The 13,491-nt window shown below is 35.9% G+C and overlaps 1 protein-coding gene across 1 annotated transcript in view; it reads left to right on the top strand.

Annotated features, from left to right (window-relative positions):
• Window positions 1-13,491, top strand: part of CNTLN (centlein) — a 320,561-nt gene that overhangs the window by 208,064 nt on the left and 99,006 nt on the right. Inside the window, exon 14 of the mRNA XM_036261826.1 lies at window positions 8,612-8,703. Coding sequence (XP_036117719.1) covers window positions 8,612-8,703 — 92 coding nt within the window. The remainder of the gene's footprint in view (window positions 1-8,611; window positions 8,704-13,491) is intronic.

The raw sequence follows: 13,491 nt of genomic DNA on the forward strand, positions 1-13,491 counted from the left end.
TTTACAAGATCTCAAATGTTAAGCATGTCCTTTAAAAAACAACAACAACGCACTACCTTACCTCTCAAATCAGTTTTACCTCCTCTAGAATTCCCACATGAACATCTTAAGCCCTTACCACACTAAATTTCTCTTTACTGAAAATTGCAATTCATATTGTAGTGAATCTTTAATACAATCCCACATAATCTCAACTGAGCTACAGAAAGCTGAGCTGCCAGGTGTCTAAGTAGCTGATTTAAGATAATAGACAAAAATGAAAGTAACAGTTGAAACTTTAATCACTTACTCTATAAGAAGAGGCTAAAGTAGAGAAAGCACCAACTCCCCCTCTTCCACCTTCCCCCATGGAACTGCATTTCTGTTGAGGATCAGATGGATCAGCACAGTCATAGGGGTTACCTATGCCAAAGGAGCCTTGAACAAAACTCTCCTTTATTTTTATTGATCTAAGCCTTGGATGAGGGCCTAGAGGGAGGGCCCAGTGAGGAAAAGTACTGAGGACTGAGTCAAAATGAAGAAGAGTGTCTTCAGGATTACTGTCACCCCAGAACAACCAAATAAGATCATAAGAGGGAAATTGCACAGATTAGAAACCTATTGTGGTCACATTCGAGTAATAAGGAAGGGTAAAAGAAAAATTTTCAGGTACTTTTTATCTAAAGTTCATATGTTATCATGATCATATGCATCAGAGAGCATCTAAATCACTGAGTCAGCATCAAGGGTCAGGAAGGCAGCTTTAAGTAGTCCTGGTTAGGACATCTTGGGAAAATTGTCTCATCAGAATTCATCTATTGCAATTTCAGGGAAATCTTTATTGTCAGTTCATCAGATGATGTGCAGGTCCAGTTAGGGTTAGGTGCTTTCTTTAGATGTGTCACAAGAATCTAGGCATCAATTCCCTGGAGTTTGGCTACAAGGGTTGGTTAGCAGTACATCATAGCAGTACAGCAAGACTGAAGAGTCTTTCTGGAGGTGTCTTTTCCGGAAAATGAAATCTCCAGGTTGGAAAGTGTGCTGCTTAAGATCTTCATCTCCCTGGTGTGCTCTATGAAATGACTGATCCTCCAGGACCTGGTTAATTTTGATAGAATCAATTAGGCCTTTATTATATTGAATTATATCTCTTTTCATCAGCTATAGATCAAAAGAGGCAGTGACCAGGTGTATAGGGTGTCCTGTGATTATCGCAAAGGATTAGAGTTTATGAATTCTAAAGGGGATAGACTTGAGATTTACAAGGACCAATGGCAATGCTTTTAGCCAAGGTATTTGGAGAGCCTGTACAAACATTAATTGTCTTAATGATACCGTTAATGCATTTAATTAAACCTGAGGATTGAGGGTGGTAAGTGCAGTGTAAGTGATGTAAAACTGGCCAAATAATACAGTCTTGTTGAAGTACCGGATTGGTAAAATGGATTCTCCAATCATTGTGGAGTTCAAGAGGAGATCCCCAGGTAGGGATGAACCTTTCCAAAAGGATTTTAGCCACAGAAGAGACAGTAGCCTACGTACAAGGGAAAGCTTCAGTCCTCTGAGAAACATACAGACCATGACTAAGACACATTTATATCCATGAAACAGGGTAAGCTGTGTGAAATCTATTGGCCAGCCCTTGAATAGTCCATTAGACAATTTAAAATGTCTGGGAGCAATGTGAATAGGCTTCCCTGAGTTGTACTTTGGACAAGTGGAACAAGTGAGGTAAGTGCATTTTGCAGCCTTGTTAATATTTCCCCACCAATATTGATTGCTATCAGTTGACTGATGGTTCAGTTCTTATATAGTAGTTAGGAGTGGGGGTTTTAATCTTTGGTGGAATTGGGTTGCTATTTGGTTTGAACCAGAGCTTTCTCTTTTTATCAAATCAATAATTGTTGGATTTCCAATCTTGTTTTTCCTTCTCTGAGGCCAATTGTTGGGCTTCTCTAGCTAGTTTTCCTGTTACCATTTGGGAAAATATGCCTTTGGACCATGACAGATGCTTAAATGCTGTTGATCCCTCTAAAGGCAGCATTCCTTGTGAAAGTGTCAGCAAGGTAATTTCCCTTAGTTTCCAGAGAGTCAAGTTTAAAATTGGGATTTTAATAAGAGCTAAAGCATCAAGTAGAAGTATAGCATCCAATAATTCCTGAATATATGGGCCATTTTACATTTTATTTCTGTTGGAAGTAAGAAAGCCATGTTGTTTCCACAATATTCCAAAATCATGGACTACTCCAAAAGCATATCTACTATTAGTATTAAGTATGAGCACTTATAATTCAGCTTGTTGGGCCTGGGTCATAGTAGCCTAAGGCAAAAGTGCCACTTTAGTTACATCAAGGGGTGTTGATATTTCCAGCACAATATATGCCATAATTACCTTTCTAATAAGAACCACCAGTGAACCATGAGAAGTTGGCATTACTTAAAATAGTTTTCTATAGATCATCACTAGGGGTAAGGAGGTGGTCCATCAGTGTTAAGCAGTTGTGAAGGGCTTCATCAGTAATAGAGGGAAGAAGAGTAGCAGAGTTAAGGTTATAAAAATATGAAAGAACCCTGGCTGGGTGGTTCAATTGGTTGGAGCATTGTCCCATGCACCAAAAGGTTGTAGGTTGGATTCCTGGTTGAGGCATATATCCAAGTTGCAGGTTCGATCCCCAGTCAGTATGTATATAGGAGGCAACTGATCAATATTTCTCTCTCACATCAGTGTTGTTGTTGTTTTTTTCTCTCTCTCTCTCTTTTTCTTTTTTCTCTCTCTCTCAAATTAATGAAAACATATCTATGGGTGACAATTAAAAAAATGTGAAAGAGTAATATGAGGAGCGGTCAATAAAAGGACTTCATAGGAGGTGAGGCAGGTGACTGAAAAAATGTCGAGTAGAATGAGAATTCAGGAGAGCTTCTACTGCATGGAGTAGAAGGATGGTTAAAGGGGATCCCACAATGAGTTCTTTGGTGCCCTTAACTAAAAGGGTATTTGCAGTAATGGTGCTAAGGCAAAGGGGGTTAATTCATGGTGCCACAGGGTCCAGTTGGTGGCTATAATACCCTGTGAATTGATGGTGGCCCTCATGTTTTGTGGTGAATACCCCAAAGGCATTCCCTTCCTTTCCATATACAAAAAGGAAAAGGCAAATCTAGTATTTGGCATACCCAAGGGGAGGTGCATTTATTAAACTCTTTGAAGGCTTTGAAAGCTATGTTGTCAATAAAATTGGGCTGGGATTTTTGTTCTTTAGTAAAACATACAAAGATTTGGCCATAAGAGAGAGATTTGGGGTCCAATTTCAGCAATAACCAACTAGCCCAAGAAAACCTTGGAATTGATACCTTAGTTTGGGTTTTGGAGACTTAGGACACCATGAAGCTTAGCTGATATAGGTGAAGCCCTTATTCAGATATCAGATGCTCTAAATATCAAACCTGGCTTTGGACAAACTACATTTTCTCCAGGGGGACTTTATGTCCCTTAAAGGCTAAAAACTTTAGCCAGTGGATGCTTTCCTGTGAGGAGACTTGGGAGGAAGAGCAAAGAAGCAAGTCATACACATATTGCGGCAAATAGAACCCCTAGAACTTCATATCATTCAGACCAACCTTCAGGATTTGGGAGAAATAAGGGCTCTTAATAGAACCCTGAGGTATTATTGTCTAGGTGACTTGTTTTCCTTCCCAAGTGAAGGCCAGTAGATATTGGCTAGCTTCATCAACTAGAATACTAAAGAATGCACTGCATAAATCAATCACAATGAATAATTTACTTTCTTTTGGAGTGGATATTAGTGGTACATGAGGGTTGGGAACAATGGGATGTCAAGTGATAACAATGTTATTTGTTGTTTGGAGGTCCTGGACAAACCTTGGGTTTTCTCACAGGCAAAAGGGGAGTATTACAGGAACTAGTGCAAGGAATATTGAGGTCCTGAGTTTTGTAATCTTCTAGTATGGACTTTATACCTTGAAGGATTCCTTTATTTGTAGGGTATTAATTGATTCTAGAAAGAGGTTTTAAGAGTTATATTTGAATCTTGATAGGAGGTACACTTTGGATTCTACCAATATCAGTTGAAGATTTTGCCCATAAAGAGGGATGTCAGCTGAACCACTAGGGACAAATGATTGGCACTCTCAGATTCAGCTATAGAACTGTCAGAAATGGAGCATTAAATGTCCAAGGGTCATGTAATTCATCTGATTGGCTAATTTGATGGCTACTGTCAAATTCTAGAATTATTTCATTCTTTTGGGAGAAAGAAATTCCAGCAGGATTACTTTTATAACAAGTCTTGACCTAATAAATGAATAGGAATGTGGGACGAAGGAGAAAATGATGAATATCTCTCAAAGGACCTAAACAAAAGGGGATTATAGGAACCTGTTGAAGTGTATTAGAGATCCCTACTATTTGAACTATTTAACTACTTTGAGGCAGGAGCTGCTTTATAGTAGTGGGGTTGATCACTGAGAGTGTGGCTTCTGTGTCAAAAGATAGAGATTCCTTCCCAATTTGGAGAGTGGTTTCTCTGAGCCAAATAAGAGGAGGATTGTGAGGGGCCCCTGTAGTTACTTGGAGTCCTGTCATTGGGAATTAGGACACTGAAAGGACTGGTTAGAAGGCTGAAGGGGTCTGAAGTGCTTAAATATGTGACAATCTCTTTTCCAGGGTCCTGGCTCTTTGCAATAACAGCAGAAACTAAGAAGATTTTGTTTTCTTGTGTAGGGACCTTCATATGCCAGAGTTGAAAGTTAAGAATTTTAGTGGTCTTTCAGGTAACTCATCTAGAGTGTGAGCAAGGTGGTTTGCCAAATTAACTAAATTTGGAGTGGACAGTTTCCCATTCCATTCTGGTTCTTTTAACTAAAAGAGAAAATTCTCTGTTCAGCCCATTAATAAATGTAGAGTTAAAAAGTACCTGAATGGAATCAACATCTGAAAGACCAGAATTTTCTTGGAAAGCCATCTGAAGTCAACTTAATAGTCATAAACAGGTTCATCAGACATTTCTGAACAAGCCTGAATTTTATTCCAATTAGTAGGCTTTGGAAAAGACTTAGGAATTGCCCAATAAAGGTAGTTAGTGATTTCTTTTGCCTGATCATATAACAAGTCAATGGGATTGCCTCCTGGTCGTAATTTTAGAGACCTTCCAGGGTTTTTTGACTCAGCAGTTTTCATCCAACGTAGAGCCTGAACTTCACTGATAAGCATGTAAAATGGCTGATATAAGTCAGAGAAACTAAGTTAATACATTTACATGACTGTATTAAATTTCTCATAGAAGCTAGAATAAAATAAATTTAAATAACTATGAATAAGCAAACTTAAAAGTTAAAAAAACAAAGAAAGATGGACAGAGACAGAACTCTTGAAAAAGAATATAAATCAGAATGAATTTTTATAGTAGTAAAAAGAAAAGGAAAACATGTAGGAAAAATGAGTCATCTGTAAAGTGATTTCCACCATAGGAAAAAATAAAAGTGTGTATTTCTGACTACTCCTCTTTGTTTATTTTCCAAATCTTGAGATCTTTGACAAGAAAATCAAGGAGCTCAGTGTTGGTTTCTTGCTTTTCTCCATGCCTGGGCTTAGCTACTTGAGTATTCTTTTTAAAATCCACAAATGTGAGAAATAAACTTTTTTTTTTAAGTTTTTAAAAATTGTTTATTTTAAAATAGTAATTATAATAAACCTATTATATGTTAAATTAAATTACATGTTTTCATGAAAATAATTTTTAAATGAAAAAACTGGCATTACATTACATATTTCCAATCTAATGTGTCTAATGGAAGAAAATAGAATCTTCTATCTGCTTTTGTACTCAGCCAATGTGTCGATCTTATTTAAATATACAAGAAAAATCCAGTCTCACACAGATATGTAGTTGGAAAAGGAAGCAACATTTTAATTGTATTTTCTGATAATTGTGAATATTCTTTTTTTTTTATTCTCACCCGAGGACATTTTTCCATATTTTTTTCAGATAGAGTGGGAGGGGGGGGAGAGAGAGAGAGAGAGAGAGGGAGATCGACATGAAAGGGACACATCGAGTGGTTGCCACCTGCATGACCCAACCAGGGCTGGGGACAAATTGCAACCGAGGTACTTGCCCTTAGTGGGAATCGAACCCAGGTCTCTCTGGACCGCAGATCAACGCTCTAACCACTGAGCCAAACCGGCCAGGGCAATTGTGAATATTCTTTATTGATATTACAAAAACTAGATAAATGGCAGTTTTATAAAGGTTACTTGCAATAAAAAACCATGTCATTGGACAATTTATACTCTGTTAATTTAAAATCCCATGGTCTATTGTGCATTTTAAATAGTCATTTACCCATGCACAATATTGTAACATCATATATCGGTTATGCGAGCAATATTTGTTCACTGAGTTAGATTTTCCAAATGTTGACACATTTTGTTATACAATAGTAAAAACAACAATCATTAACATCACCACTGATCTCCCCTGAAATATTTTGAAGTATTGGGAAGTTGCCAAGCTTACAGTGACAGATACAGACAGATAATATGGTCTACATCATATACCTACTAAGAGGATTAAATTAATATTTAAAAGTCTTAGCAAAGAAAACACTCATATGGTATTAAAATAATAACTATAAAAGTTATTTGCCCAGAGTTCAAACCCATGCATCCTGGTTGCATGTCTAAGGCTCTTCTCAAAGTGATAGGTTGTCTTCTTTCAGTTGTGTGGCATCAAACATGCAGAAAGGTGATTCTTTATTTCCTGCTGGTTAATGGGTTTCTCTCTACCAATTTTTTAAAAATTATTTTTATTAATTTATTTTTGTTACAGATGTTTCTCCTTTTTCCCCCTTTGACACCCTCCTCCCAATCTCCCCCAACTCCCGCCCCGTCCCCTGCATTGCCTATGTCCATTGGTTATGCATACATGCATATAAGTTCTGTGGTTTATCTCTTCCCTCTCTCCAGCCCCTCTTCTGAGGTTTGTCAGTCTGTACCCTACTTCTATGTCTCTGGGTCTATAGTCTCTACCAGTTTTATTTTTATTTTTATTTTATTTATTTTTATTTTTATTTTTTTCATGGGACAATTCTCTTTTTATTTTTTATTATTTGTAACAGACAACCATGAGTGGACATGGCCAGCCAGACACCAGTGGACCTTGCTAATACCATAAAGGAGCATAAAGGAGCAACCAAACTAATTTTAAATCAATCTTTATCCTTTATTTTAATGAAATTATTTAGTTATTGTTAGCACTCTATGTTCTTTGTAAATAGAACTATTTTCTTGGTATTTTTGAGAGTAAATAACACACTTGGAACTGTAGGGGATAGTTAAATGACTAGAACAGATGAATTGTATTTGCATATTATTTCTATGTTACTGAAAGAGTGTTGTAAATGAATTCAGCACCGTGGTGTTAGGGGGCTAGAAAAATAAACTTGGGAACCAATAAACTATTATCAAGGTAAAGGTACATATTCCCCAGGTGGCAAATTCTACCTATTCTAGCTTTTATTATCCTTAAGATAGTGTTCTATTTATTTCATAAGTACAGAAGTTTTAATTGGATATGTCATGTTTCAAAGACAAAAGAAATGCCTAATTCACTCTAACAAACTTATTAGTCACTGTTTATACCAAGAGGATTTCTACTCTACAGAGAATAATATTGTGGTTTTTTTTTTTCCCTTTGTTGATAAATCAAAGTTTTACACTGACCCACAGCAGCCAGGCATACTTTAAAGCAAAATAATTTCAGTCTAACACAGATATTTATCCTTTTAGGATTATGTGTTATTTTTTGCTCCCTTTTTTATTCTTTGAGAACTATTTCATCCCAAAAATAATTCACTAAGAAAATGTTAGTTAGATTTGTCACAGTAATTTATCTGATAACAAAAATATATTTATAGGTTTTAATGTATTTCAATTTTAATAATATTAACTAAGGTTATATTCAAGTTACTATGTTGCTTGTATATTTTTGGTTGGTTGAAAAGATTTCATAGTCAAATGCATGGCAAGTATAGGAATGATTTCTAGAAATAATTTCATCCATTACCTGGGTTTTTATTTGTTATAAAACACAGTTATTCTGGAAATGTGATATTTATGGTTCACTCTACCCAATGCATGGTCTTTTACTTGAAAATAAAGGGGTGGTAGGGATGTTACAGTTTTAGTCCAGCCTAATTCTGTTACTGTTTGCTTTGTTCAGCAGTCACTCTGAACCTCCTGGCTGGGAACAAGATCCAGAGAACAAAACTACTAGTGACTTGTGTAGATAAAAAGGCAGTGAATTCAGCTTTTAAGGCAAAGGGGGAATAGTCTACAAAAGAATAAAACTAAGAATAAATGTACAGCATTGTTAACCTGCAGATCTGTTGCACCTTTGAAAATCGTACACTGAAAAAAGAATTGACACTACAAAGATACATAATAATGTGACTAAAAATCTTTAAAAAAGTCAGCCTTTATTTATTGGCCATGTACTTGACAATAAAATAGACTAGATTATTCATAATTGAGAAACCGTAGAACCTTGTTCCTTAAAATTACAGGACAGTGTTTTAGCAGTGTATGAGGTAACATAATATATTATTTATTCTCTACCAGAACAACTGTTTAGATATGGTGAAGATGACGGGGTCAAGAAGAGTACTCCAGAGAAGAATGGGAAAGAAATGTTGGAGCAGACATTACAGAAGGTAGTATAATCTTTAAGATATTGAACGGAACAAGTTAAATTTGAATTTTAACATAAAAGATTATATTTTAAAACGAGGGCACATGAACTTAAACCTTGTGTGAATCCTTAATTTAAATTAATAATTCAAAATTATTGACTTGCCAAAATGGGGTAAAAAAAATCAATATTAGTGAAATAAATGTGGAAACACTTGTGCCTCTGTTGACATAGATTAAAAATATTTGCAAAGATGAAATGAAAAGATTGACAACAATAGAAATTATAAAAATATGCACTATTTATTAGTTATAACTTAGCAAGTTTACTTTAAAATAGGACGACATATGAGACTCTATGTTACACTTTAGCAAGCATACAGACTTACAGTATTTGAACTAAAAATAGACAGTTTTAGCTTCAGCGCAGTAAAATGGTAATATGTTTATAATAATAATCTTAAACTTGAAAATATAATGACTCATCCCATTTTGGATTAAAATTTATACCCATATGATTTAGTATAGTTATTCCTGTTTTAATAGAACCATCCATGTAAAAAGCCCTGCAGTTACTTTATATCATGCCTATCATTAATAGTAAAATGTTGTTTAAAATCATAACATTTATATTTACAGTTTTACATTTAATTTATATTTTTGTGTATTAATACATTGTTATCTAGTTAAAATATGTGGGGTTGGTTGCATTTTAGCAGTTTTTGTTATTGTTAAAAAGAAAATGTTCTTTAAATAGGTTTATTTTTATAAATGATGGTCACTTGGCTACACAATACTAAGATAAAACTGAAATTGTGCAAATATATAAACAAAAATATTAATATGGCTACTTAACATTTCTTACATCTGTGAATTGAGTTGTAGGAAATTTAGTGATTTACAGCATATGATGGGATTTCTTATACTTGCCATATATATAGTCATGCAGCAAAGGCTGTCATTTCATTATTACTGAATGACCATTATCAGGTTAACATAATAATAGAGAACAAGAAATGCTCATATTTATTTATCTTAAGGTAAGGTGAATAATTGAAATAATGTATACATTACTAGTTAGAATGTTATTTATATATTTTATCCTAGCTTTCCTTCTTTCTTTCAAAACAATATTTTTGTTTGCCAGGTTTTTGTGTTGTTTTAGTTAATTTATTTTTGTTACAGGTGTTTCTTCTTTTTTCCCCACTGACACCCTTCTCCTGATCCTGCCCTCTTCCCCTCCCTAGCATTGTTGTCTATGTCCATGCATGTAAGTTCTTTGGTTTATCTCTCCCCCCTCCCCCGCACCCCCATCCCCTCTTCTGAGGTTTGTCAGTCTGTACCCTACTTCTATGTTTCTGGGTCTATTTTGTTCATGAGCTTATTTTGTTCATTATATTCTACAAATAAGTGAGATCATGTGATATTTGTTTTATCTCTATGGATATATAATATTATGCTATTACTTACTGCTTTGGGGTAGAAACCCTAAAGAAATACATGATTTCATCCCAACTGCCATAAATGACTACTACCATAGTGGATTCAGAAATATGTTTAAGTCCTAAAAAGTCCACAGGAATTATTTTCATTGGAACATATGTCCAGTTAACATACTAATTTGTCACTTTTAAAAAATATTAACGTAATGAATTGTGGGAGTCATGATTTAACCCCTTTTAGTTGGGTTAACTTATTTATTTATTTATTTTTTTTATCCTCACCCGAGGACATTTTTCCATTTTTTGTTCAGGTAGAGTGGGAGGGAGAGAGAGGAACTGAGAGAGAGAGAAACATCGATGTGAAAGGAACACATCAAGTGGCTGCCACCCGCACAACCGATCAGGGCCGGGGACAAACTGCAACCGAGGCATGCGCCCTTAGCGGGAACCGAACCCGGGTCTCTCAGGACTGCAGGCCGACACTCTAACCGCTGAGCCAAACTGGCCAGGGTGAGTTAACTTATTTTAAAAGGATGTACATTGTGGAGGTCTCTCCAGAATGTGTCATCATGGAATGCAAATTATTTCAAGCTGAAATCAATCAATACCCAACAAACTCAAGAAGAGGATTTTTGTTTGTTTGTTTTTCTTTTTTTTTTTTTTTTTACCTCCTTCTTTTCTTCTGAAAGAGATTCAGATAGAAAAAGCTGCTTAAGGAAGGGAACCCTAGCATAATCACCTTAGCACATGTGAATTAAGTATGGCAGTCAGGAGGGATCCATGCAAATATCTGTTCCCTAAATATCCCTCTGTCCCATTGTTTCTGAGTTGCCTAGCAAGAATTTTTTTGCCACTATCTCAGCTACCTATGAATTGCCTATTTCCAGTTTGAGATCCCAAGCTCCTCCCTTCCCCTTTCTCCTTTGTCCAAAATGACATAGATAATTAATTTTGTCGCACTGTCTGGAATTTTTATACTTATGTAAATTCTCCATGCACATATATTAAAATTTTATGTTCTCTGTTTCTGTTAATTAATCTGTGTCTGTTAATTTGATTATTAGCCTAGCTAGAAGCACTTAGAATATGGGAGGAAAATTATAGTTGTATGCCCTGACAATCCATATGAAACTTACTCAAAATGGGTTTAAAAGATTATAACAACATGAAAACAGTATTTGTGCATAGTAGAAATGAAACCTATAGGTAGACTATTTTTAAATAATATATTAACATCCACACTGTTATGGAATGAATTGTATCCCCCACACATTCTAATGTCAAAATCCTAATCCCTAGTATCTCAGAATGTGACTGACTTTGGAGATGAGGGTCTTTAATGAGTTAAGTCAAAAGTAGGTTATTGGAGCTTAAGCTACCCAGTCTGCCCTACTTTGTCATGGCACCCCTAGCAAAGTACACAATACACACACTTACAAAGTTTCGTTTGTTTTGAAAGGAGCCACCTTTTTGGTAAATTTAAAGAATTTTCAGTACTGGAGGAAAAATATAGACTTGACTTGATTTTCAGAACACAACCCAAATGCCTTTAACAATTCCCTGGGCTTCCATTCTCATATTATATATTTAAATTTCCCTTTTTAATTTTTGGAGATTTAAAATCAGTATTACGACATTTTTGAGAGTATACCTTAAGTAATACTTTAATGCATGCTATGTACTTTCCCCTTCAAAGTTTTTGAAAGTAGTTTTTGTGTTATGTTATTTGTCCTTCATTTTAAACATACATGATAATAAATTTGGTCAGTTCTTATGATAATAACTTAATTTACATTAGGGAGTTAATATACTTTAAACATAATGGATTTTAACAGACATTTTTCCATTAGTATAAAAAATTTTTATGAGCTGTACCCAAATTTAAATGGACTTTAGAAAAAAGAAAAAAATTGCCGCTAATCTTCAGAATTGCAATATCAAATTTAAGATGTTTATTTGTTACTTTTTTTTGGTAACGTTATATTTTAATCAAAAGTGTAAATTTGATTTAATGGCTAATTCAGCAATATTTAGTATAAATAATTATATTTAGGTCAAGTAATTTTATTAAATAACTGTTGGGATGAATAATAGAGATGATGATGATGAACTGTCTACCAGAAATTGTGGTATATGATCATATGTAATATTTGTAACCTGCCAGATAGGTGTTACTATTCCCATTTCACAGATGAAGAATTAAAGGTAAAACAGGTTAAATATTTTACCAGGTAAAACCACAGGTTCAACTGAGAGCCAGACTGGACTCAAAATTAAATTATCACTAGACCACACTGCTTTTTATTAATATTTTTATACTACTGTTACCGGTGAGATGATGAAACCTCGGTTCTTATCTTCTTGAAGGAAAGATTTCAATCAAAAGACAAATTGCAGCAAAGCAAGCAACAATTTATTGGCCACAGCAAAAACACATTTAGGACAGTGAAACAAGGAAGGGCATAGAAGAAGCACCAGGAGAGCCCAGGCTGGGCTGCTTTGGCTCACTGGGAAGTCAGAGAAAACGGGGCCTTGGAGACAGGTTCAGGGGCTTAACCTGAGACAAGCTGCTGCTGCCCATTGCTTTCCTGGTTGCAAATCTCATGGGGCCCCTTAGAGGGAAGAAGCAGGAAAGGAACGGTGCAGGTGTACTCCCCTGGGGGAGCGCACACTCTGGTTCCTTTGTGTTAAAGGTGTTTATCTCTCTCTTGCAGATGGGAATCTTAGGGGAGGTCGCAGGGGAAGGTCTCAATAGAATATTCACTAGCTTTCTAGTTGTGCTCTTTCAGTATCATGGTCTCTACTGATTGATCAGAGACAGGGCAGGGGGTCATTAGTCAATGCAGGTGGTTCTGAGGCAGCCACAGTGTCACCTGTCTGGTTTTGCTGCCTTTCTGGGCCTTTAGCTGAAATACAATTGAGCCCTAGATGTTATCTTCAGGGAGGAAAAGGTCAAGTCATGTAACCACATGACTGTCAATATGAAAAATCAGGGAGTCCAAACCACATAACCAGCAATATGCTAGGGAGGAAAGGTTACTCTAAGGGTAGGGTTCTTGTTTTTCCAGTTTTGCCCCTTGCTAGGCATTGGGGGCTTTTTGCTCTGGTGAGTCTCTCTGTACCAGGCCCATCGTCATTGCTCTGCTCATGACTGTCTAACTGCCTTTAACACTACCACTGTCAAAGTCAAGTTTTAAAAAAAGGCATAATTGATTATTTTCACAAAATACATTTAAAAAAATACAGTCTTGCCCTGGCTGGTCTGGCTCAGCGGTTAGAGCATCGGCCTGCGGTCCTGAGAGACCCGGGTTCGGTTCCCGCTAAGGGCATGTACCTCAGTTGCAGTTTGTCCCCGGCCCTGGTTGGGTT

The sequence above is a fragment of the Molossus molossus genome, unplaced genomic scaffold (assembly GCF_014108415.1).
Source record: "Molossus molossus isolate mMolMol1 unplaced genomic scaffold, mMolMol1.p scaffold_m16_p_14, whole genome shotgun sequence".
Classification (NCBI taxonomy): Eukaryota; Metazoa; Chordata; class Mammalia; order Chiroptera; family Molossidae; genus Molossus; species Molossus molossus.